Raw genomic sequence first — 27,541 nt, forward strand, 5'->3', positions numbered from 1 at the left:
TCACAAGGCTTATAGGCTGATAGATATAGCCACTGGTCGACTTAGCTTCAGTCGAGATGTAGTATTTGATGAAGACAGAGGATTCTTTTAGTCTTCTTCTTCTGAGCAGCGTTCTGAGGATCCGCCTCACAGTGTCCTTCTTCCAGTCAGTTCATCTGATGGGAGGGATGATGTAGCATCAAGATTTGATACTACTCTATCTGAGCTTCCTCCAGAAGCTAATCCCCCTCTTGCTATCCCTATTGCTCCTGAGCCTGCTTCTCTTCCTCCTGATATTGGTCCCTCTAATCCTGATATTGGTTCTTCTTCTCTTCGACCAAAATGGTGGGCTAAAACCATAGGTGATCTCCGGGATGATGAGCTCCTTGAAGGTAGAACTTCTAGGCATAAGAACAGACAACAGTCTTCAGTCAATTTTGCTCTTATGGCTAACCTTCACAGTACTTTTGAGCCTCAAACATATTCAGAAGCTAAGGGTATATCTGAGTGGGAACAGGCTATGGAAGCAGAATTTCAGAGTCTTCAGAAGAATCACACATGGGCTCTTTCTGATCTTCCCGCAGACAAAAAACCCATAGGCTGCAAATGGGTGTATAAAGTCAAATACAAAGCTGATGGAACCTTAGACAAGTATAAAGCTCGGCTTGTGGCTCGAGGATTTTCACAGCAGGAAGGCATCGACTATGAGGAGACTTTTGCTCCTACAGCCAAGATGAGTACTATCAGGCTTGTGCTTGCCCTAGCAGCTCAGTTCAATTGGAAAGTTCATCAGATGGATGTAAAAAGTGCGTTCCTAAATGGTGATCTCCAAGAAGAAGTCTACATGACGCAGCCTCCAGGATTCAAGGTTGCTGGTCAAGAACAGAAAGTGTGTCGGTTAGTTAAAGCCATTTATGGATTGAAACAAGCTCCTCGGGCTTGGTACATAAAAATTGATCAGTATCTGACAAATCAAGGTTTTCAGAGGAGTCCATCTGATGCAAACCTGTATATCAAGCATACTGATGATGATATCTTGTTTGTAGTTGTCTATGTGGATGATCTTATCATTACTGGCAGCTCTGCACATTTTATCCATGGGATCAAACAAGATCTATGCAGAACTTTTGAGATGACAGACTTGGGACTTCTTCATTACTGTCTGGGGGTTGAAGTATGGCAGACTGAAAATCAGATCTTTCTTTCTCAGTCCAAGTATGCCAAAAATCTTGTGGAAAGGTTCAAAATGCAGGATTGCAAACCGGCCACGACTCCTATGGAACCAGGGCTCAAACTTTCAGCACAGTCATCCTCTCCTCTTGTGGATGAAACTTTATTCAGGCAATTAGTGGGCAGTCTCATCTATCTTACTGCTACCAGACCTGACATCAGTTTTGCAGTAAGCTACATTTCTCGCTTTATGTCAGCTCCTAAAGCTGATCATTGGATAGCAGCAAAGCGGGTGCTACGATATGTGCGTGGTACTTCTGATTACGGCCTCTTATATACTCACAGCTCCACTTCTACTCTCAGTGGCTACACTGACTCTGACTGGGCCGGTTCGGTTGATGACCGTAAATCTACAGCTGGGTATGTGTTTAGTCTAGGATCTGGAGCTGTTACTTGGACTAGTAAGAAGCAACAGGTTGTGGCTCTCTCCTCAACAGAAGCAGAGTATCGGGGAGCAGTTAAGGCAGCCTGTGAGGCAGTTTGGCTTCGTCGTATGCTTGCAGATATGCATGTTTTTCAGACAGGGCCTACTTCTTTGTTTTGTGATAATCAGGGAGTGCTCAAACTTGCCAAGAATCCTGTCTTTCATGAACGAACAAAGCATGTGGAAACTCACTGCCACTACATTCGACAGTTGGTTGAAGATGGCTCAGTTCAGTTGCACTATGTTCCCACCACAGAGCAGCCCGCCGATATCTTTACCAAGCCTCTTGGTCCTGATAAATTTGTAAAATTTCGCGGGTCTATTGGTGTTGTAAATAGATTGAGCATTAAGGGAGGGTATTAGAATATATCTCTATATCTCTATTTAGTAATGCTCAGTCTTTTAGATGTTTCTATTCTTATTCTTTTAGCAGTTTCTTAGATGAAACTGTTTGTTCGATATTCTACATAGAAACCTGATGTTTCTATTCTTGTAAATATCTTTGTATTATCATTGAGCTGTTTGCTCCATGTTAATTAATTCATTCAACATTCTTTTAACAATTTCATTTTTCTTTATTTATATCTTATTACATAAAATCATATTTACATGTCATTATGAAGACCGAACCTAGTTACTCTATAATATCCCGTTTCAAAGATATTCCCCAAATCCCAGTAAACTCCAACCAAATATGTACAAATGATATAATAACCGGGAAGCTCAAAGTGATGGAAATAACAATGGTGCAACATATAATAATATAAACATGAAATATAAGCAGATACTCAAGAAATGCAGAGAGAAATGCTAAGCCATTTTATTATACTGAGTAATAGAATGAGTATATGAGGTGATCAGAAATATGGCACCTCGACTTGCACAAGGCAAGTGAAGAAATACACTCAGAATAACAAAGGAATGGCCTTTCTCTGAACTGCGTCCAAGCTGCTGGAGAACTGCCGTGCTGTTGTTGCTGCTAGAAATCAAATGAGGATTTGGGGCTGTTCCCCTCAGAAAATGTTGAAACTCTGGAATCGGACTCTACTCAAGAAACCCAGAAAAACCCAGAAAGATTTTCTGAAATGGCCGACTCCCGTAAATCGCCCCCTTGAGGACCCACACAATTCCTCAAGCCTCTGCGCTGCCACTGAATAAACCCCACCAAAACTCTACCTGAAACTCAACCAAATCCTCCAATATGCAAGGGCTGATCCCTTGTTCAATCTTCCAGCACAAATCCCCCTGCAAAACCTCAATCCAGAACTCCTGCCAGAAAGAACTACGTCATCCCTCTCAAGGCTGTGCAGTCATCCAAGATGCTCAATCCTCTTGTCAAAATACTGATGAAACTACTGCAAAAATACTGATGGAAATACCTTGCCTGAGCAGGCACTCGAAGTCCCCCAGGGCTAAGGGTGAGATCTCCGAACGGAGACACTCAATGCACTAAACAATGCTGCAAACTAGCTAAACAGCCAGCGTGCTCTAAGTCGAAGTGACTAGCTCAAATGCACATAATCGAATGCCAAAATGAGGAGGCTCCTCTCTCCTTTATAGCGTTGGCCCCTCTCAAACCCTAAAGCCAACCTTCTCCAATGTAGACCCCCCTCTTGCCACATGTTCTTATGCCTTTGTGCAGTCCCTCCAAGTGTCTATGTGGGCCCCTCCTCTACGTGGTCCTTTGGGCCCCCTTGGCTCCTAGTTAAGTTACAACGTTGTGCTACTAGGGAGTGACTTTTATTTTGAAAGTGAGTTATGTCACCCTTTACTCACCTTTTTTATTCATAACTAACTATAGAAGGCAAAATTGAGCAAAAGTCGAATATTCCAATTAGCCATGGCTAATTAGGAATATTACAGTCTCCCCCAGCAAAATGTTGCTTGTCCTCAAACAGCTAAAGTGATGGATGTTGCAAAATTTTCTCGCTCTCCCAAGTGGCATCCTCATTCGGTAAATTATTCCACCTCACCAAGAATTCCCGGACCGTCTTGCTCCGTCGCTGCCTCTCCCTAGTATCAATAACAGCTTCTGGCTGCAACACCAAATGCCCCTTATCATCTATGGGTGGTAGCTCATCTGTCATTGTCACCTGCTGCCCCAATGCCTTCTTCAGGCATGATACATGAAAAACGTTATGAATCTTAATGCCTTGGGGCAGCTCCAACTCATATGCCACTTGTCCAATCCTGTGTATCACCCTGTATGGCCCATAAAAGCGGGGTTTCAGCTTCTCAGCCCTCTTCTGCTTTAGTGACGACTGTCGGTATGGCTGTAATCGTAGGTAGACCAAGTCCCCTACCTCAAATTGTCTCTCCACCCGACCCCTGTCAGCATATAGCTTTTGCTGGTTCTGTGCTGTAGCCATATTGTCCTTGAGAGCTTGGAGAATATCCTGACTCTCTTGGATCCAAATCTTGGCTCTCAGAGCCTTGCTATCACCGAACATCACGTCAGTAAAAGACAAAGGATGATATCCATACAAAGCATAGAATGGTGACATACCAATGGACATGTGATGTGTAGTGCTGTAGTAGTACTCCCCCAGATGCAGCCATCTCAACCATGCTCGCTACTGCCCACTGACATAGTTACGCAAGTAGCCCTCTAGCCACTTGTTAACTATCTCTGTTTGCCCATCCATCTGTGGGTGATAACTGGTATTCGGTGTCAACTCCGTCCCCACTAACCGGAAAAGCTCCTGCCAAAACCCGCCCATGAAACGACTGTCCCTGTCACTGATGATGGTCTTAGGAAGACCATGTAGCCTGAAGACCTCTCTGAAGAACAGCTCGGCCACCTGTGCTGTTGTGTAGTGTGCGGATATGGCAAAAAAATGTGCGTACTTTGTCAGTCGATCAACGACGACAAAGATACAATCCTTGCCCTGTACCATGGGCAACCCTGTGATGAAGTCCATCGAAATACACTCCCATTTCCCCTGCGGAATGGGAAGAGGCTGCAATAAACCTGCGGGATGGCTCATCTCCCCCTTGTTCCTCTGGCAAACATCGCACTCCTGGATATGCTGGAGTACGTCCTGCTTGAGGCCCTTCCATGAGAACCTCTCTTTAATGGCCCCGTAGGTTTTGGTAAACCCCTGATGGCCGACCAATGGTGAATCATGTGAAGCTCGAAGTATCTTCTTCTTGGGCGGAGATCCCTCAATCAAGAAGATCCTGTCCCTGTAGTAGATGATCTCATCGACCACCCTGTACCTGTCATCCGCCACCTGCCCATCCAGAATCTCACATGCAAATCTGTCCTTGGAGTACTCTACTAAGGGTCGAGCCCTCCAGTTTGTGTCCAAGATCATAAGAGACAACGTGGCTAGTCTACGTGAAAGGGCATCTGCTACCACATTGATCTTACCCTTGACATACTCAATGTCAAAGTCATATGCCTGGATCTTACTGATCCACTTCTGCTACCTCTCCTGTAGCTGCTTCTGCTCCAAAAAGAACCTGAGGTTGTTGTGATCAGTCCTCACTCTGAACCTGTTACCCACTAAATACTGCGGAACATGGCCAATGCATGCATGATGGCCAACATCTCCTTGTCGGATATAGAATACAACCTCTCGTGCGGAAGGAGCTTTCGGCTCTCATAAGCTATAGGGTGACCTCCCTGCATCAATACTGCGCCGATCCCCTCTCCCGACGCATCACACTCCAAAACAAATGGCTGCGTGAAATTTGGCAATGCAAGCACTGGGCAGCTGCTCATAACCTCCTTGAGCCTGTCAAAGGCTCGTTGCGCTGTATCTGACTAGCTGAATGCCCCCTTCCTCGTCAGATCTGTCAGGGGTGCAGTAAGCTGTGAGAAACTCTTGACGAACTTCCGGTAGTAAGTACAAATGCCAATGAATCCCCGAAGTTCTGTCACGTTTCTCGGCTTCGTCCAATCTTTGATGGCCCTGATCTTCTCCTCGTGGACCCTCACTTTGCCCACCCCTATGATGTGTCCCAAGTACAACATCTCCGTCTACCCAAACTCGCACTTGGAGAGCTCGGCCTAGAACTGCTGCTCCTGCAAGATGCGCAACACTGTCTCAATGTGCTGGAGATGCTCCTCCCAAGTCCTGCTGTAAATGAGGATATCGTCAAAGAATACCAACACAAACTTCCTCAAGTGACTGCGGGAGATGTGATTCATGCATGACTGAAATGTAGCGGGGGCGTTGGTTAGCCCAAAGGGCATCACCAAGAACTCAAAGTACCCATAGTGACACCTGAAGGCGGTCTTGGGAATGTCCTGCTCCCTCACACGAATCTGATGGTACCCAGATCTCAAATCAATCTTTGAGAAGAACCGCGCTCCTCTTAACTCATCCATCAACTCATCAATCTTGGGTATGGGGTACCTGTTCTACAGTGTCTTCTTGTTCAGGGCCCTGTAGTTAATGCACATCCTCAATGTGTCGTCCTTATTTTTCACCAACACCACGGAAGAAGCAAAAGGACTTGTGCTCGGCCGAATGTGCCCAAGAGCCAGCAACTCTTGAATGGCCCGCTCAATCTCATCCCGATAGGCCTTGGGATGCCTATAGGGGGTAGTAATCACTGCCGTATGCCTTGCTCAAGCTCAATGGTGTGCTCAAACCCCCGGTCTGGTGGCTGTCCTGGCGGAATCTCCCCAAACACTATGGCATACTAGTCAAGGATGGACTGTATCTCTGGGTGTACCGTCTGCCCTGTAGTCTTTGCCTCTGATGCACGCAGCTCCATTGCCCACTCTACGTCTTCCTTCCGGAAGACTGCCTCCACCCGATGAGCCGAAACAGTCTGAGGTGGATATGTGTGCTGTCCTTGTATCTTCTCATGCCTCCTTGTCTTCTCATCATCCCACTCCATCTCCAGGGTCTTCCAATCTGTTGTGACCTTCCCTAGAGTGATAAGCCACTGAACGCCCAGTATCATGTTGGTGTCTGGAATATCGACCACGAAAAAGTGGTCAGTCAGTGTATAGGTGCACATCGTCACTGATACCTCTAGAACATAACGAGCACACATCATGGTCTAATCTCCTGGGACCAAAACTGAAAACCCATTGAAGCTCTCTGTTTGTATACCTCTCTGCTCAACCATCTGTGCATTGATGAAGTTGTGGGTTGCCCCACTGTCAACCAAAACTAATACTCACTGGCCACGTACTGTCCCCCATACGCGCAACGTCAAATACTTGGGAACTCCTCGCAATGATGCAAGGGCCCCTCTGGTAGGTGCAAAAGCTGCACCACCTGCTGGTAGTGGTGGAGGTGGAAAAGGATCTTGCGCGACATGACTATCTCCTGCCTCCACGTCATCCTCCCATCCTCTTCCCTGCTGCTCTCGGAAAAGACCTCAATAAAATGTGCTTTGCTAGCAGCACATCTATGTCCTGGTGCCCACGGCTCCTGATAGGAAAAGCACAACCGCTTCTTCTTCAGGTCCCTCCTGGCATCATTGTCAATCTGCGCTCGTCTTGGATTCCCCTTTGGAGGCAGAATCCTCACATCCTTCCCCTTAGACTGGAAAGTCTGTCTCTGGGGGTAAGGTGTCCAGGTCCTGGGTAAGACATCCTGTAAATCCAGGGTCCTGCTAATATCATCCTGGAGTGTGGTTGGTCTAGTGGATTGGACTAAACCCCAAAGTGGCTCTGCTAACTCGTCAACGTACATATAGATCCTCCGTGCCGTGGATAGATCTGCCACCATCACTGAAACCCTCAAGAAATCTGCAATGTAGGTTTCTGGGCTTCCAGTCTGTTTGAGCCTCGTCAGCTCAACAAAGTGCTGCCCTCGATCCCTTAGGTCGAACCTCTCTATCAATATCCTGGTGAACTCGGCATATGTCATCACTGTGGAGTGTCCGAGTGTAACCATCCCATGGAACCACCAATCTTGGGCCTCACCATCCAAATGCAAGGTCGCCACCTTGATGGCCTCTGTCTCCGACATCTGGTTAAGCTGGAAGTAAAGTCCAGCTTCACCACCCAAGACTTTGCCGAACTGTTTGATGAACTATCAAACATAGGCAAGTGGAATCTACTAGCTGCACGGTGGGTGTTACCATCATGATAATGCCGGTGTCCTCTGTGATGGTCGCGGGGTCTACTATCCCCCTGGAGCTGAACAAAGTCTTTGAATAAGAGAGCCTCCCTGAACTCCTACCCATAGGCCTGGTACTCTGCAAAATAATCGCCCATATGACCGGGCTCTGCCTCGTGCTGGGCTTCGGCCCCCGTGTCTGCTCCTAAGAAAGTGGGCATGGTAGAGCGTGTAGGGGCATGTGAGGCCACTTGCTGAGTAGTATCACGTTGCTCTGGCAAATGGTGGGATGCACCCGATCCCTCACCAACCTGGAAAACCTTTGGGCTCTCACGCTGTCTAGCCTCTATTGCTGTGAATCTCTGCCCCATCACCTCAATCTGCCTTGACAGATCTTGCACTGATTTGAGGAGCATATCTGCAAATCTCTTCCCGTCCTTGTCTGCCATCTGCTCTGTGTCCACCACAGGCTCCTTCTGTTCTGCGTCCACCACAGGCTCCTCCTGTTCTGCGTTCACCACAGGAACACAGTCTCCCTCCCCGTAGGTGTTCTCCAACCTACGCCCAGTGTCTCTGTATCTCCTACCTCTGTAACAAATGTAGGGATTTTCTGTTGGTGTCATAGATTGCTAGCTCCACAGACTGAGCCAGATCTATGCTTTGATACCATTGTAATATCCCGTTTCAGAGATATTCCCCAAACCCCAGTAAACTCCAACCAAATACATACAAATGATATAATAACCGGGAAGCTCAAAGTGATGGAAATAACAATGGTGCAACATATAATAATATAAACATGAAATATAAGCAGATACTCAAGAAATGCAGAGAGAAATGCTAAGCCATTTTATTATACTGAGTAATAGAATGAGTACAGGAGGTGATAAAAAAGATGGCACCTCGACTTGCACAAGGCAAGTGAAGAAATATACTCAGAATAGCAAAGGAATGGCCTTTCTCTGAACTGCGTCCAAGCTGCTGGAGAACTGTCGTGCTGTTGGAAATCAAATGAGGATTTGGGGCTGTTCCCCTCCTCAGAAAACGCTGAAACTCTGGAATCGGACTCTACTCAAGAAACCCAGAAAAACCCAGAAAGCTTTTCTGAAATGGTCGACCCCCGAAAATCGCCCCCTTGAGGACCCACGCAATTCCTTAAGGCTCTGCGCTGCCACTGAATAAACCCCACCAAAACTCTGCCTAAAACTCAGCCAAAATCCTCCAATATGCAAGGGCTGATTCCCTGTTCAATCTCCCAGCACAAATCCCCCTACAAAACCTCAATCCAAAACTCCTGCCAGAAAGAACTGCGTCATCCCTCTCAAGACTGCGCAATCATCCAAGATGCTCAATCCTCCTGCCAAAATATTGATGAAACTACTGCAAAAATACTGATGGAAATACCTTGCCCGAGTAGGCACTCGAAGTCCCCCGGGGTTAAGGGTGAGATCTCCGAACGGAGACACTCAATGCACTAAACAGTGCTGCAGACTAGCTAAACAGCCAGCGTGCTCTAAGTCGAAGTGACTAGCTCAAATGTACATAATCGAATGCCAAAATGAGGAGGCTCCTCTCTCCTTTATAGCGTTGGCCCCTCTCAAACCCTAAAGCCAACTTTCTCCAACGTAGCCCCCCCTCTTGCCACGTGTTCCTATGCCTCTGCGCAATCCCTCCAAGTGTCTACGTGGGCCCCTCCTCTACGTGGTCCTTTGGTCCCCTTTGGCTCCTAGTTAAGTTACAATGTTGTGCTACTAGGGAGTGACTTTTATTTTGAAAGTGAGTTATGTCACCCTTTACTCACCTTTTTTATTCATAACTAACCATAGAAGGCAAAATTGAGCAAAAGTCGAATATTCCAATTAGCCATGGCTAATTAGGAATATTACATACTCTTTTCAACAATGAGATGGTTTAATCATATATTGGCTCAAAGTATTGACTGCAAAACATATGTTCGCTCTAGTGTTCACTAAAAACATCAGTGCCCCAATTAGTTGATGATACTCAAAAGGATTTGCCAAATCAAGACCTACAACTTCACCACATAGCTTCTTGAAAGTCGTTTCCATTGGAGAATTCATGGACTTACATTATGTCATGCCAAATCATTCTAGTAGCTTGACAACATGTTTTCCTTGAGAAAGGAAAATTTCACCAGGTCTCTGTGATACTTCAATGGACAGTTTGTCAAATTTCTCATTCATTGTTGTCATAGGATCTTGAGACAGCTTAATGCACTTTTTTTTCCTTTGTACACATTTCCTTCTTGCTTTTCATTGATTTGTATGGAAAGTTTGGCATTGGGGCACTTATTGGACTTGCTGCTGCTTGATTAATGAACTTATTCAATGAACTGTTGGTGCACGAAGATTTGCTTCTAGTGGTGCCATGTCCTTTTAACCCATGTTATCCAGAGTTGTTGGTCAACAACCTGTTGTTATTTCTACTGCCAAAAGTTGCGTTGTAACGTTTTTGCATCACTAATCAATCTATTGAAAGTTTGAAGCATTTTTCAATACACATGCAATCAGAATTAAAATGCTTATTTGACCAAATATTTTCATATTAGCCGCTTTGGGGTTTATTAAATACGTTGGTATCTGTTTTAAATTTTTTAGGTTAATTCTAGCAGGTCAGAAAGTATTGAGCTTAACTTTATTAATATAAAGAAGTTTGAAATCTCTTGTGGACTTGCATGCAACAATAATTTCTATCCTTCAAATTGTTTGCAATGCAAATTTCGATTCAAAATACTTTCGGAGTTGCTACATTTAAATATTAGTTATGATTCTTGCATATGAATCTTCTGACATAGTTGCACATTTTTTGATTTGACATTAGGCAGGTAGTTGAGGAAGATATGAAACTTTTCCATGAAGACTGGAAGGAGTCTGTTGCCTCACTCACTGCCTTGGATCCAGTTGAATTTCCAAGAGATTGGTTTTCTGTTGAACAGTATTTTGCAGCAAAAACTATTGTGGGATCACGTGCATTTGAAATTGATGATTATCATGGTTACGGCATGGTACCTTTGGCAGATTTGTAAGTCAGTTTGTAAAAAATTCCATATTGGTACCCTTGCAGATTTGTAATTTATAAATGGATCTTAGTTGTATTTGCTAGTTTATGTTAGTGGGGTATTCTCTTCTTTGGAGAATGACTTTTAGAAATGTGGTAATATCGTAATAGATTTATGCTCCATCTTTGTTACTTAGAATTTGGAAGAGAATGTTTGGCAGGTTGCAATTTAAGTTTCCATGGTTCATCTGAATTCCTTGTTGATTTTTGTGTAGCACCGGGAGGTATTCCTGCATGCCAAGAGGCCTCATAAGTTGGACTAGAAAATTTATGGAAATTAAAATAAAATAAATTATTTTTGGGTTTCATGTAGGCTCAAAGGGACAAGTTGGCCCACCATGAAAGGGTGTGTCCCTTGGGGTAAGTTATTAGTTGGTGTAGCTCAGACAGGTGTTCTAGTCTCAGGTTGTGTCTATGAGGCTAATGAACACATTTTCTCCAATACGCATAAAATGTTTTGCGAGAAAAGAACTTGATTAGATTTAATTAAACATTTAATTATTTTTCCTAAATCTAACTTAGGGAAATAAACTTAATTAATCAGTATGAATTGGGGTAAGGTGATTTTCCTTTAGAGACTTTTGAAAAAGTCATGAGGGGTCAAGATCTTAGCCATCGATTATGATTAGATCATAGCCGTTGATTCGTCAACAAGAGGTTATAAGAGGAAATCGAAGGGCATTTGGAGAAAACACCGAGACACATAGTTGCAGTGATAGCAAGGGTGCAGAGGCAACACAGGGACATCAACAACAGGGATTTTAGCAGAGATTGTTGGAGAGATTCTTCACAGAGATTTCTAGAGTGTAGGAATTTACAGGGTAAGTTCCTCAGAAAGAATACCAAAAGGACACCGCTCACAACCAGATCTCAAATCAATACACCAGTATTTTTGACGTGGTTAAAACCCTCAAAGTGCAAGGAGGGAAACAGTCCACGGCCTGTCCCAACGTGGGTACTACAGGCAATTTATTAATCAAAGAATGAAAATTTACATAAGCTTCTCTCATGCACGGATTACCCGAACAATGACCCTCCATGCGCTTTAAATAGAACTCATGGACCAATCGGGTGTCAAGCCACGGATCAAGTGTCGGTAATACCGAGGTGAGAGTGAACCGTCGGATCACTACATATCGTGACCGTCAGATTGTAAGTTACAAAATGTACAACGGTAAAGAAACACACTTTACCTAACTCTAACCTAACTCTATACTAGACCAAGTTGAACTTAACTATATCCTATGTGTCGGAATATCCTAACATAGAGAGTGTTGGAGATTGATTTTTTTGTAGAAAGAGGCCAATTTTCCAGTGGTGCATGTTGCTCCAGCAGGGGGTGCGAATTCCCTTAGCAGGCAATGCGAATTGCTCATAGAGGGAGAAATTCCGGAGCAAGGAAATTTGCATAGGAGAGATCGATTTACATAGGAGGATCGGTCTACCAGTTGAGTTCGAGATTTTCCAGTGGAGGTTGATATAATTTTCCCGGCCAGTGCAAGTTGCCAGGAGGGTCAAGTTTATTTGCTAGGCCACATGTGTGAGCCTAAACCAACTTCAGAGGGAGGCCAAATTGGTTTTGGTGGGACGAATTGCTTCCAGGAGGTTAGGGAGACTTGTAGAAGTGGTAAAAATTTTCTTATGGAGGTTTGCCATCCTAATGATAAAAAGTGTAACTAGGTTTAGTCTTCACAATGCCATGTAATTGTGAATTTTGTAAATGATGAAAAGGAGAAAATAAAATTATTATTGTAATGCTTGCTTCATGGGTTTCACGAGCAAGAGATTTTATTTTTAGATGGCTCCCATTGAGAGCCTTTAGAATTTGTCAATAAAATCAAAGAGTCAATTATGAAGGACCCTTCTTGGGCATGTTACAAATGTATTCAAGTCTATAGGATTGTCTAATAGCCCTCCAAGACAAGCACATGGTTCTCCTATTCAAGTCAGCCTCCAGATGAAGTAAATGGCACATGTCGGCTCACCTAATTAAAGACACATCCCTTCGTTGAGGTCATGTTGGCTTATATATATGGGCAGACTATATATGAGTGAAGGGTATTTGCATTTTTACAGAGAAGTATTCGGACATCTCTCTGTAGTTCGGATAAGGTGACAGTTAGAAGTTCAGACATCTCCTTGAATTCGGGTGGACAACTAGAGTGAACAGTTCAAATACTATTACAGTAAAGGGAATTTGGATCCCTCTAGAATTCAGGTAACCAAGCACAATGACAAGTTCGGATCCCAGTGTAATTCGATAGGAGACTACAATGATGCATACAGTTAACTGTCATGTCTAAGAAACACAATTTCAGAAAGGATATAGAAGCTATAGATACATAAAGAAGTCACATTTTGGTGCCATAATGAAGACCGTTGTTTAGTGCTATGAAGGAACTGCATATCACAGTGATTCGGTGGAAGGTGTCAGTGCTACCTTAAAAGGAAAGATATTAGTGCTATCTCAGGAGAAATGGCTTGGTGCCATCATAGAAGTAAGATCTCGATAATATCACAACAAGGAGGTCTCACTGTAAAGGAGATCTTGATGTGTAGACAATGAGAAGATCTCGGTGGTGATATTATCTCAATGATAAGAAGGTCAAAGTGAAAGATGAGTCAAGAAGAAGGTTGACTGTCCAGTGAACATGTGTCTTGGTCTTGGAGTGGCAAATAGGTTGAGGGTCTTGGTCTTGGTATTCGTCAATTGGAATCTCTATAAGAAGAATTTGTGCGGGTTTTCCTCTCAAAGAGTGAGAGGTTTTGGCCCTGGCTGATAGCCCACATTCTGTGTCTCTTGTTTATTTATTTTCATGCATTGGTAGGTGTTTGATGAAGAACATTAATAACATAATGAAGAAGATCCTAATCTAAAGTTGTAAAAAGCACTCACAAGCAGTGATTAACAAAGAGAAATCACCTAACTAATGATGCCCAAGATTTTCTCAACATGGAATCGGAGCTAAGGTGACAGTTAAGGAAGGACATCTAATTAAAGAGACACTCAAGGATCGAGTTTCAAGAATGGTATCAAAGCAAGAGTTCAAAGATCTACATTGAAGAATCAATCCCTAGATCAAAGAATAAAGTTTACTTCAAAAGAAATTCTTGGGATCATCGATCAAATCAAGACAACTAGAAGTCTAGACTAGCAAAAGTGTTGGATCCTCTAGTCATCATCAAAATACCACAAAGACCCTCATCAAGTTGAAGAGATCTACAATGCAAATTAGCCCAAAGTATAGACATCCAAGAGAAGCACTTTAAGAACAAAGATCACATCATTTTGGACAAAGTCCAAACCCTAAGAAGCATTCCCGGGATCTAATCTCAATCAACTTGAAGTTGAAGTATCTTGAAGGTTGTTCATCCATAAAAGGCTAGATCGAAAGGCGTTGTCATAAAAAGGGCAATCTTCTCTTTATTGAAGCAAGGATTTCATTTGGAAGAAGATCATAAAAAAGAAGGCAGTTGTAGAGGTAATTTAATTGCTTAAATTCCTTAACATAAATTGTCAACCCGGGGGTCCGTGGACTTGCGAGGCACACATGCACCATATGTGCTAGAGATCGGTTTCCAATTTCGAAAGAGAAATCTTAATCTATTAAATGAAAAATGACAATTGACATAAAAATAAATCTATTCTAGAAAGCAATAAATCACACCACACTTTCGGAAGTAAAAATCATTTGCGAGAATTGAAAGCACACATTTGCATGAATTGAAATGCTATACTAAAACATACTTGCAGAATGGAAAAGCACACTCTATTGAGAATCAAAGGAACATCATGTATTCTATAAATTCACAAATTACATCAAAAGAAGAATCTACAACTATCAACTCAAACTCTATGCTACAAGCCTATCACTAACTTATCTCATTACATCCTCACTTTACATCTCCTTCCATGATTCTAAACCTCTCCAATATTACAAGTTTCACATTACAAATTCTTCCTCTCCTTCTCCATGAAAGGAGAATGTTCTCTTATTTATACAAAAATTAAACAACTACCTCATTAATGGTGATCCACCATTCTCTCCTTAGATCCATAAAAGTCTCAACCAATTAGACACATATCCATGATTTTTCTCCATGAGATATGTTTGACTCCTATTCCAAATCTCCTTCCAATCTTGAAGAGAATTCGAAATTGAACCTTGGAGGCCACATAAGAGTGTCTTGGAAGCTTCCAAATCACCTACACATGTCACCAAACTCATTCCACCTTTAGGTATAAGTAAATACATGTTATTTTTCTAACTTTTAATCATAAATTCACTTTAAATACTTGAAACTAATAACTTTGGAAAATACAAATATGAATCCATATGGTAATGAAAATGGAGGATAATGTAATGACAAGGTGATGAAATGAGGCAATAAAGTGGGAATAAAGGTGAAAGTGTATGACTTTGTGAAGACATTTTGAAGGCCCAACATCAGTCTCCCCTCGTTGAAGCAAGGACCTCCTTATCCTTGAAAAGGATCATCTGAGAAGCATCAAGTCATCTTCATCGATCATCATCAACAAAGAAATCAAGTTGCAGATTTCATCTTCACTTAACAAGTAAGTATCTTTATTCTATAATCTAAATCTGGTAAAATGACTTTGTTTTGCAAGTAGATCTATAAGCTGGTTGGGTCATCAAACTTCCTTGCATGGGAAAATGAGGATAGACATAGTCCTCGAAGAAAGTGAAGTCATTAATCATATCAATGGAAAAGTCTCCTTTGAATACGTGGAAAGGGATCAAAGGGCTCAAGGGGTTCTTATGAAATTAGTCAAGGGTCCCCGCATATAGCAGAATTGGAGATATCAAAGAGACATATATGATAAGCTGGAAGAACTATTCTCTGAAGATGCAATAAGAAAGGTCATATCACTTAGATCTGATCTACACAAATTGAAGGTATCAAAGGATGAAGGGATATCTTCATAAAGATCTCAATTGCAAGATCTGGGAGAGATGATTTCGGATAAGGAAATAATCTCTTTTGTTCTAAAAACACTAACTGATGAACAAGGTAACAAATGCCTATGAGGATAAGAATGCTATCCCATTCAACAACGTGTGGTCTCTATGCAAGATAGGAGAAGACAGGTTCAGGGCAAAAGGTATTCAGACATTTGTCGAAAGGAAGGAAGAACATAGCTATGATTCGATGCTATAAGCATTATATAAAAGATTATCCTAAGCTCAACAAGGGCAATAACAAGGAAGATAGAGAAGAATTCCATTTCACCGAAGAAGCGGAGGAAGTTGAAAGAGGAAGAGCATTAGAAGTAAGAGCTCGTGACATCACCATAGGAAACATGAAGGATGTCAGATAGTCAACTATGAAGGATATAGCTCTTGGGAACCTCATTGGAAACTTAAGGAAAGGAAGAAGTCATCCAGGACAAGACTCATCATACATCAAAAGGTGACATATACTGGATAGCGATATACAAGATCCTCAAGATCCTCTGATGGGATCTTCATTGGAAGGTTCACCAATCTAGAGAGGAAGCAAGTGTTTCATCAGGAACCCCAGCTTGTGGAATTCATGGGATGCTGGAATGATGACATAAGAGAGAAGCAGATCAAGGGGTTGGAGCTCTTTTCAATCAAGGAAGCTGCTGAAAGAAGCCTAGATGACCTAAATGTAAATGAGGTATGTATGGTTGTATTCGATATTATAAAGTCATGTTATATGGTTGCAAGTAACATGGATCACTGCTCTATCTTGAGAAGCATGATCAAAGGAAAGTAATCCCCTCCTATGAAAGGATTCCGCAAGGCATGAGTCACACTAGATGAAATCAACATAATATGTCCTCATATGAAGTATGAGGTGGTTGACTACAATTGAGGAACTCTGATTGGAAGCACCTCGGAATGAAATGAAATGTGTGAAGAAAGGAAGGAAGAGATCGTGAGATATGCAACCATGGTAAAGGCAATCAACATTCGGAAGACCAAGAAGATTTGACTAGCAAATCTCCTAGAAAGATATGAAGACTCTGATGGAAGTCTAGAAAAGATGGACACCCTTGACAATGGATATCTTTGGGAGATATGTCAACATGTATGCAGGATGCTAATGCAAACTAGAAGATGTCATGACGAAAGACCATCACAAAGGTAATTTTGATTTAAGTGTTCATTTCTTATTTTTGAATAAATATCTGGATGGGTTGATATAGGTCTGCCAAGGGAAGAACTGTGGATGTCTTCCAAGAGGACCATATAGAAGGATGTAAGATCCCTTCGGAAACTATGGCATGAAGAAGGCAACATGACATGAAGCAAGGTCATATGAAGACTAATGGATCACTTTTTGATGAAGGGAATAATGACATGACTGACTCATGGATGAAAGTGATGGATGGTTTGTGCCTTATGAAGAAGTCCCAAAAGATGAAGACTCCATAACGAGAAAGAAGTTCATGACATCGTGAGAAGGAGTTTTTCAAGCAGCTGGTTGTGAAGAGCTGCTGTATGTCCCTAATTAAGAGGGACCCTGGAAACAAGTTTCTTACTTGGAAGAAACTTGGAAATTCCTAAGCCAAGAGGGAGCTTAGATACATTCCTTCTGTAGGAATGAGTACATTCCTTTATTGGTATAGATATGTCCTCACTGACTGAGAGGGAGCGATAGACACATCATTTTGGTCTTCACCTAGGAAGACATAATGGAGGATTGGGTAAACATCTGGCATCTGATGCTCTTTGAGGATGAGATAAGGCATCGAAGATAAGAGTAGTCGTAGAGGACCGATATTCTTTGAGGATTAGCTATCCAAGATAAGAATAGTCCAAAGTAGGTCATACTCTGTGAATAGCCAGGTGGAGTAATTACCTTGAGGGACAATGATGATGGTGTCTATAAATCACTGGTCTCACCAACATTGTGCTCTGATCTAGTGGAGAGATAGAGTTGTTAGTCAAGGCCTTGCTATGTAACAATGCTGGTTGATATGATGCTATATAGATGGGTTACCAATCTGACTCTTCTTATGAGAAATTTTTCAGATTGAGAATGACCAAATACCATTGTGAATACCTCCCTAGTTAAGAGGGAGTGTTGAAAAGTGTGACTAGGTTTGGTCTTCATAATGACACGTAATTGTGATTTTTGTAAATGATGAAAAAAAGAAAATAAAATTATTATTGTAATGCTTGCTTCATGGGTTTCATCAGCAAGATATTTTATTTCTAGATGGCTCCCATTGAGAGCCTTTAGGATTTGTCATTAAAATCAAAGAGTCAATTATGAAGGACCCGTCTTGGGCATGTTACAAATGTATTCAAGTCTATAGGATTGTCTAATAGCCCTCCAAGACAAGCACATGGTTCTCCTATTCAAGTCGGCCTCCAGATGAAGTAAATGGCACATGTCGGCTCACCTAATTAAAGACATATCCCTTCATTGAGGTCATGTCGGCTTATATATATGGGGAGACCACTATATATATGAGTGAAGGGTATTCACATTTGTACAGAGAAGTATTCAGACATCTCTTTGTAGTTCAGATAAGGTGACAGTCAGAAGTTCGGACATCTCCCTGAATTCGGGTGGACAACTAGAGTGAATAGTTCAGATACTATTACGGTCAGGGGAATTTGGATCCCTCTGGAATTCGGGTAACTAAGCATAGTGACAAGTTCGGATCCCAGTGTAATTCGATAGGAGACTACAATGATGCATACAGTTAAGTGTCATGTCTAAGAAACACAATTTCAGAAAGGATAAAGAAGCTACAATTACGTAAAGAAGTCACAGTTCGGTGCCATAATGAAGACCGCTATTTAGTGCTATGAAGGAACTTCATATGACAATGATTTTGTGGAAGGTCTCTGTGCTACCTTAAAAGGAAAGATATCAGTTCTATCTCAAGCGAAATGGCTTGGTGCCATCATTGAAGTAAGGTCTCGATAATATGACAGCAAGGAGGTCTCACTGTAAAGGAGATCCCAATGTGAAGACAATGAGAGATCTCGGTAGTGATATTATCTCAATGATAAGAAGGTCGAAGTGAAAGAAGAGTCAAGAAGAAGGTTGACTGTCCAAAGAACATGTGTCTTAGTCTTGGAGTGGCAAATAGGTTAAGGGTCTTGGTCTTGGTATTCGTCAATTAGAATCTCTATAAGAAGAATCTGTGCGGATTTTCCTCTCAAAGAGTGAGAGGTTTTGGCCCTGGCTGATAGCCTACTTTTTGTGTCTCTTGTTTATTTATGTTCATGCATTGGTAGCTGTTTGATGAAGAAGAACATCAATAACATAATGAAGAAGATCTTAATCTAAAGTTGTAAAGAGCACTCACAAGCAGTTACTAACAAAGAGAAATCACCTAACTAATGATGCCCTAGATTTCTCAACACCTACGACAACCAGTTGCACTTTTTGTTGAAGAATTAATAATTGAAACCCTTATTTGCTGCACTGGTTTTCCCTTTGGGGTTTTTCCATGGACATTTGTCCAAAAATATTGATGTCCATAATTTGTGTGTGTGCATACTTTTCTTAGTTTTTGTGGTTATTTATTTTCCAGTGAAGTTGCAGTTGTGTTTTATTTAGTATTTGCTGCAAACATTTTTGCAGTTGACAAATAATTTGAAAAGATATGAGAGTAATAACCAGTAATTGCAAAAGTATTTAAAATTTCACATAAATGCACCCATTCGACTTGTATATATACACATGATGTGACACTTCATTTGTCTCACTCACTCGTCATCTCTCTTATATAGAAGACCCTTGTTGGAGTAGAAAAATAATGAAATGGCTAAAGTTGTTTTTTGGCATAGATTTCCAAACATTTTATTGTAAACCTTGCTGAAGAAGAGTTTCCCCTAGAAGAAGAGTGGTTGGGTTTTCTCCCAAGTTTGGGTTTCCTAGGGAATTTTTTTTGTCTCTATTGTGTATGACTGTCTCTTTATGATCTTATTTGTTTCTACTATTTTCGCTACATTATTGTTGACATTTTCTGTGTATAATTGCTTAATGATATCAGTGGCATAAGAATAATTAATTCAAGATCATTAGAAGTAATTATCAGATTAGAAAATTGGTTTCTATTGTCTTTATGTAGAAAAATCAACATTCCTCTAGGTTATTTCAAGCAATAATTCTCTTAGGAATTGTTACCAGTCAATCCTTCACCAATGAAGAGTCCTAACCTCAATGGGAGAGCTTAGAAGCAACTATCAAGCAACCCTCCTATTGTCACTTTGGTGGCCTTGCTCCACTATTTAGACTATCGAAATGCTAGCTTGAGGGAAATCCCTGAAGGTCAATCCAAGCCAAATTGTTATAGATATGGGAGGTTAATTAGCCTAGATTGATATTTGTATTCTCACCCCAATTGTCTTTAATCGCTGTGAGTTAGGCGTAGTTCAAAGAGTACAAATTGATCTGTGTTGAAAGAAGTTGTCATTGATGTCAAAGGTTGTCCAAATGAAAGAGAAAGTTACACATTCAAATAGCACATTTCGAAGTATTGTTTTTGGAGTTTTGATGCCCCCTTTGGATAATCTATCTTTGAATGCATTTGTACTCCATTTACCTAGCTCAAATGTGTAATGTTCCTAAGTAGGAATGTAAGCAATATTAAGAAAATAAACTGTGCAGCGGAATATAAAAATGAAACACACATTAAACATCCATGAAAATGCTGCAAATAAGGAACTGCTGAGCCATATTATTAAAAATCTGCAGGCTAGATACAATATATTGGAATGGTGCACCTGGGCTTGTCCCAATGAGCAAGCAAGACCAACCCTAGGTGGGAAAATAGCTGAGCTGAAGGCTGCTCAGCTGTTGCACCACTCTGCATTGCGTTGCTCCAGTAAACTGCTCCACTGCTGAACTTTGACTAGCTGGAAGGTGCTCAAAAACTGCCTAGAATCCCCGAACTCCTTGGACAAAACCCAGAAAAACCTAGAAGGGAATTTAACTAGTTTTGACTTCAGATTTTCGACCCCCTTGGAGCCTCTCCCTAGCTATGGCTGCCAAATTCAACCTGCAGGAAACTGCTTGCAAATCCCTCTGCAAACTCCTCTAAAATGCTAGATTTACCTACGCTATCCAACTCCTAACTCCCCGGATGGCTCTTGGCCAAGATCAACTGCTCCCCAAGTCCCCACGAATTGCTGCTGGATGGCCTGCGCTGTCCCTCTGCTTAGAAATGCGACTGGCTGATGCGCTGGTCCAGCGAGATGCAAACTCCAGTGAAAATTCCTACAGTATGCTACCTCCTCAGCTCTCGGATCTCCCAACAAGCAATGAATCCCCTTGCTGGCCTCCAACTCCTCGTGTGTGTTTTTTGGCTACCCAGGAATACGTAGTTCCTCCTCTATGCTGATGGCTGAAGTGTGTTGCTATCCCTGACTCCCTGAAACTCCTGTAGAACAACCTTCCTAGGGCGGGAACGGATGGTCCCCCGAAATAGAGGTTGAATCTCTTGCATGAGATATTTGTGGCTAGACTTGCTAAGAAGCAAAGCGTACAAGAGAGTGTTTGTTTGCAAATGTAGATGATAGCTGAAAATGAGAGCTGATCCCTCCTTTAATTCCCTTGGGCCTCCTTAGCCTCATGTGGGCCCCTCCATCCACCCATTCGATTTCCCTCCAAGCACATCGAATGGCCAAGTTCGAATTCCCCATGTGGGTGGCCCCCACATTCCACTAGCTGCTAAATAAAGTCGAATTTGCCCCATAGTTCCTAAGTCTAAGTGTGGGGTCCTCCTCTTAAGTCAAAATTGTGCCAAAAATGTGTAGCTGCACCCTGTGACTAATGTTTGTAAGAAGGGACATGACAAAATGGAAGCATAACATATATGGTTGAAAATTTTATTTTGAGACCTTTCCAGTGGTATATGCCACTCCCTCTATCTCCTCATGGTTGAGGAGATGATTTTTTGAATATTCACTATACATTTTGCTAGTTGCACAAGCCAGTCCAGCCAATGGATAAGTCGGCCTACTCTAGACCTTGAATGCACTATAAATAGGAGAAAGAAGGTGTTAGGATATTCCGACACATAGGATATAGTTAAGTTCAACTTGGTCTAGTATAGAGTTAGGTTAGAGTTAGGTAAAGTGTGTTTCTTTATCGTTGTACATTTTGTAACTTACAATCCGACGGTCACGATATGTAGTGATCCGACGGTTCACTCTCACCTCGGTATTACCGACACTTGATCCGTGGCTTGACACCCGATTGGTCCATGAGTTCTATTTAAAGCGCATGGAGGGTCATTGTTCGGGTAATCCGTGCATGAGAGAAGCTTATGTAAATTTTCATTCTTTGATTAATAAATTGCCTGTAGTACCCACGTTGGGACAGGCCGTGGACTGTTTCCCTCCTTGCACTTTGAGGGTTTTAACCACGTCAAAAATACTGGTGTATTGATTTGAGATCTGGTTGTGAGCGGTGTCCTTTTGGTATTTTTTCTGAGGAACTTACCCTGTAAATTCCTACATGGTATCAGAGCTATTTGAGGGCCGCGTCCGTTGGTGATCCAAATCTGAAGCCGGTAGAACTGCATGCGGCTGTCGTTTCCTAGATCTACTGTTTCTGACTGCTTTCGGGCCGAGAGGACTGCTCTGTTGCGTTCGGAGCATCTGTTCCAGTGAGGAACCCCTTTCGTTTCACGCGAAAAGGTTTCCGGTAGCCCTAGCTGCGTCATTTTTCAGATCGGGAGGTATACAGTTTTTTTTTTTTGCAGTTTACTGTTATTTTCTCTCTGCTTATTTCGGTCTCAGTTTATTTAGCCTTTCTTTTTAACCGGATCTATACCTTTCATTTCTGCGTATGCTCTTTGCCCTGCGACTCTGTGCGATCTGGGCAAATCAGAAACAGAAAGGAAGGATTTTTCTCATGCGTATGCTCTTTTCCCTGCACCTTAGTGTGATCTCGGAAAATCAGAAACATTGAGAAAAATATTTAGTTTTTCGGCTAAAGCTAACCTTGAGATTTTTTTTAAAATTTCTAGTTTTTTGGCTAAAGCTAACTTCGAGCCGCAAGGTTCGTTTTTCTTTGCATATTCGTGTTGGGTTTTGTGTTTTGTGTTTTGTAGGGAAAAAGAGCTTTCTCAAGGCAAGCACGCAAACCAAGGCCCCCCCCCCTCTCTCTCTCTCTCTCTCAAATTTTTTGTATAGATCAATTGGTTCAAAGCTATTTTAAGAGAGTAGAGGTCTTGGGTTCAAGTCTCCATTTTGTGGGGGCGGATTTTTTCATTCCCGCACATTCGCGCACTTTGCCGGCAACGTCAACAATTTTTTTTCAAAAAGCCATAACTTCTTCATCCGGAAGCCTTTTTCAGAGCCGTTTTTTTTAAAACCGCCTATTTTTTCGAGATCTATCCATTGGAACACTTACTTTCAGCATCTTCAGCTTCAATTTTTTTTTTAAATGGAAAGTCCATGCCAAGTCATTCTTGACAGCACTAACTACTTCCAATGGGTAGCCTACATGGAAGATTTACTTAGAAGTAAAGGTCTCTACAGAATAGCCACAGACCAAGAGAAGAAACCAAAAGATGAAGACAAGGCGGCAAAATGGGAAAATAGACAAGATCAAGCACGTGGTTTGATAGGGATGTCTATTTCTCCTGATCTTAGATTCCACATTGCAGAACTTGAGACTCCTCATGAAACATTAGAAAAACTTGCTAAAGTTTTTGGGATTAAAAATGAAATTAGAGCCCATCAACTTGAAAATGAGCTGCTTACTTTGGATCCTAATAATTTTTCTTGCATTGAAGATTTCTTGTCCAAATTCAAGACCCTTAGATATCTCTTGGAAGGTGTTAAAGTTAAGAAAGAAGATGGTAACCTTATTTATTCCATCCTTACTAAGTTGGGACCAGCCTACTCTGTATTTGTTTCCACTTTCCATTCTACAAGGGAAGCTTTCATTTGTCAAGGACAAGAATACAAGGCCCCTTCCTTTGACTCCTTTTGTGATTCCTTAATAAGAGAACAAGAAAAACTCTTACACCTTGGTCTTCTTAATCTTGGAAACTCTTCCACGAAAGCGTTAGCCGCCCAGCAGCAACCAAATTCAAAGAATCCTAAGAAGTCATATCCTCAAAAGAATGGTCCTAAACCATCTCAGCCTCAAAATGAAAGATCATTTCAGCAAAATGATAAGACCAATAAAAACAAATGGAAGAAGACTGATAGACATTGTAACTTTTGTAATCGAGATGGCCACTTAGAATCTAAATGCTTTAAGAAGATGGAAGCCTTGGAAGCCGCAATGAAGAAACATAACATCCATGTGGAGCCTACTTCAACTTCAACTTCCGGAATGGCACTTTCTGCATGTCATTATCAATCATCTCAGTCTGGTTATGCATTAAATGTATCTTCTTCTTCTTCTCATTCTCATGAGTGGCTCATTGATTCTGGAGCCTCTTGTCACATGGCCAAAAACCAAGCCATGTTTTCTTCTTTAAATGATTGTAACACCAAAAATATATATATTGGTGATGATAGATCTCTTAATGTTGTAGGGACTGGAACTGTTCATCTAGACAATGGTCAGTTTAATGATGTATTATGTGTTCCAACCTTATCCTGCAACCTTCTATCTGTCTATCAGATAACTCATTCAGGTGAAGGTAAAATTGTTGAATTTTCACCTCATGATGTTGTAATCAAGGATCTAAAAGATCCTAAACAGATTCTAGCTACTGGTCTTGCTGATGATTCCAAAAGGTTGTATAAGTTTCACAACTTTGGGTCATCAAATCTTCCCTCAGTATTTGTTGCTCATAATGATGAAGTGAGCAAACTTTGGCATGAGCGATTTGGTCACTTAAACTATCGCTCCCTTCAGCATCTATGTAAAGAAAATATGGTGACAGGTCTTCCTATGGTATCTTGCAGAGATGGTGTTTGTTCCGGATGTGTACTCGGAAAACATCATCGGGACAGTTTTGACAAACGTGCCTCTTGGCACGCCTCAGCCCCTTTACAGCTTGTGCACAGTGATTTATGTGGTCCTCTTCCTGTTGCTTCATTCTCTGGTTGCAAGTACTTCTTAACTTTCATTGATGATTTCTCCAGACGCACTTGGGTATACTTCTTAAAACTCAAGAGCGAAGTATTTAACACCTTTTTGGCCTTCAAAGCCTTTGTTGAAAAACAATCTGGACATCAAATTCTTAAGCTAAGAACTGATAATGGTGGAGAATATGTTAAAAACACATTCATCAACTTTTGCACCGAAAATGGAATTCAAATGCAACATACTGTTCCATACACTCCACAACAAAATGGTGTAGCTGAAAGGAAAAATCGCACCTTAAAGGAAATGGCTAATTGTATGCTGCAATCTAAAGGACTCAGTCTTAGTTTTTGGGCCGAAGCAATTAATTGTGCAAATTATATAATCAATCGCACTCCTACTAAGGTTCTAGAGAATATCACTCCCGAAGAAGCTTGGAGTTCCATTAAACCAGATGTAAGTCACTTTCGTGTGTTTGGAAGTGAAGCATGGGCCCATATTCCAGATGAAAAGCATAAAGCTTTAGAACCTAAGAGTGAGAAATGTACTTTTGTTGGATATTCTGAAGATGTAAAAGGTTATAGACTTATTCCATTTAAGTCCAAAAATGTTATCATTAGAAGAGATGTAAAATTTGATGAAAATAAATCGGCCTGCGAGCCTAGTCCGGCGGATGTGCCACCTCTTCCTATCTCTTCTACCTTTGAAAACATTTCTTCTTCAGATGATGAAAGAGAGGATGATAATCCTCCCCCACCTTCTCAGGATCCTCAACTTCCAAGATGGGTCCGTGCTACTCGGGATGCAGCAGGTGATCTTGCCGGTGATCCTACAGATCAGCGACGTACACGTTCTCAGTTTGAAAGAGCCTCTTCTTTACTGGCTCAAGCTCCAGTAAATCATGATCCTGACACTTTTGCAGAAGCTTCAGGCCATCCACATTGGGAAGCAGCTATGAATGAAGAATATCATTCATTGATGACAAATGATACATGGGATCTTGTTCCTCTACCAAAGGGACGCAAACTTGTTAGATGTAAATGGGTTTACAGAACCAAGTATGGACCAGATGGGAAAGTTGATAAACATAAAGCTCGTCTCGTTGCTAAGGGCTTTTCACAGGTTGAAGGCATTGACTACACTGAAACCTTCTCCCCTGTTGCCAAAATGAACTCTATCCGCCTTGTTCTTTCCCTTGCTGCCTCTTTAAAATGGGAAGTCCATCAGATGGATGTTAAATCTGCCTTCTTGCATGGGGACTTGCAGGAAGAAATCTATATGGAACAACCCATTGGCTTCATACAAACAGACTCCAGCCTTGTTTGTCGACTTAAGAAATCCCTTTATGGCCTCAAGCAAGCTCCTCGGGCTTGGTATGCCAAAATGGATAGCTTTCTTTTAGAATCTGGCTTTTCTAGGTGTCATTCTGACAATACTGTCTACACCAAGAAAGTGGGCAACTATCTTATCATCCTTGTTCTTTATGTTGATGATCTTATTCTTACTGGTAGTGATCCCAACCTTATAAACCATGTGAAGTCCAGCCTTAAAAAGAAATTTGAAATGACAGACTTAGGACACTTACACTATTTTCTCGGTCTTCAAGTCTTGCAATCCCAGGAGGGTATTTTCCTTTCCCAGTCCAAGTATGCTTGTGATATTCTTCGTCATTTTCACATGGAAGACTGTAAGCCAGCCCCTTCTCCCTTTCAGTCTGGAGTCAAACTTTCAGTCTCTTGTACTTCTCCTGAAGTTGATGCTACCTTATACCGTCAACTTGTCGGAAAACTCTTGTATTTAACCCATACTCGTCCTGATCTTTCCTTTGCTGTTGGCCTTGTTGCTCGTTTTATGCAAAACCCCCGTGAAAGTCATTGGAAAGCAGCTAAAAGAATACTTCGTTATGTTCGAGGTACAGTACAGTTTGGGATTCATTACAGTGCCAAAGCAGCTCCTCTGTTAGTTGGTTTCACTGATTCTGATTGGGCTGGTGACCATGATGATCGGAAGTCTACTGCCGGTTATGTCTTCACTCTTGGTTCAGGACCTATTACATGGGCTTGTAAGAAACAGGCTACCATTTCTCTTTCGTCAGCAGAAGCAGAGTATCGTGGTGCCGTGGAAGCTAGTAAGGAAGCCTTGTGGCTTCGTCAGATCCTATCAGAGTTTGGCTTTGAGCAGCAGCATCCAACCACACTTTGGTGTGATAATCAAAGTGCCATTCAGCTATGCAAAGATCCAGTCCAGCATCAGCGCAGCAAACACATTGAACTACACATGCACTTCATCAGAAAGCTCATTCATGACCATGTTCTTGAAGTGCAATATTGTCCAACAGATGATCAGGTTGCAGACATCTTCACAAAGGCTCTCACAGAGGCGAAGTTCACTAAACTTCGATATATGCTTGGAGTTCAGGAAGTTGTCACTAAGGGGGGATAGGCTCTAGTGCCTCCTTCCTTCTCCTATTGTGTCATATTTGTAAATCCTTCAATCCTATCCCAAGTTGTTCTTAAGGGGGGATGTTAGGATATTCCGACACATAGGATATAGTTAAGTTCAACTTGGTCTAGTATAGAGTTAGGTAAAGTGTGTTTCTTTACCGTTGTACATTTTGTAACTTACAATCCGACGGTCACGATATGTAGTGATCCGACGGTTCACTCTCACCTCGGTATTACCGACACTTGATCCGTGGCTTGACACCCGATTGGTCCATGAGTTCTATTTAAAGCGCATGGAGGGTCATTGTTCGGGTAATCCGTGCATGAGAGAAGCTTATGTAAATTTT

At 41.8% G+C, this 27,541-nt stretch overlaps 1 protein-coding gene across 5 annotated transcripts in view; it reads left to right on the plus strand.

The window, feature by feature from the left end:
* LOC149205313 (SET domain-containing protein) overlaps positions 1 to 27,541 on the plus strand; it is a 339,426-nt gene that overhangs the window by 16,582 nt on the left and 295,303 nt on the right. For 4 of the 5 annotated variants that reach the window (XM_089394987.1, XM_089394991.1, XM_089394992.1 and 1 more), the window contains exon 2: positions 10,508 to 10,704. In XM_089394987.1, coding sequence (XP_089251113.1) covers positions 10,508 to 10,704 — 197 coding nt within the window. The remainder of the gene's footprint in view (positions 1 to 10,507; positions 10,705 to 27,541) is intronic. The other variant, XM_089394988.1, reaches the window with a different exon arrangement.

Source organism: Pinus tabuliformis, chromosome 1_2 (genome assembly GCF_031772625.1).
Source record: "Pinus tabuliformis cultivar Carrire ecotype Pingquan chromosome 1_2, CPIR1, whole genome shotgun sequence".
Classification (NCBI taxonomy): domain Eukaryota; kingdom Viridiplantae; phylum Streptophyta; class Pinopsida; order Pinales; family Pinaceae; genus Pinus; species Pinus tabuliformis.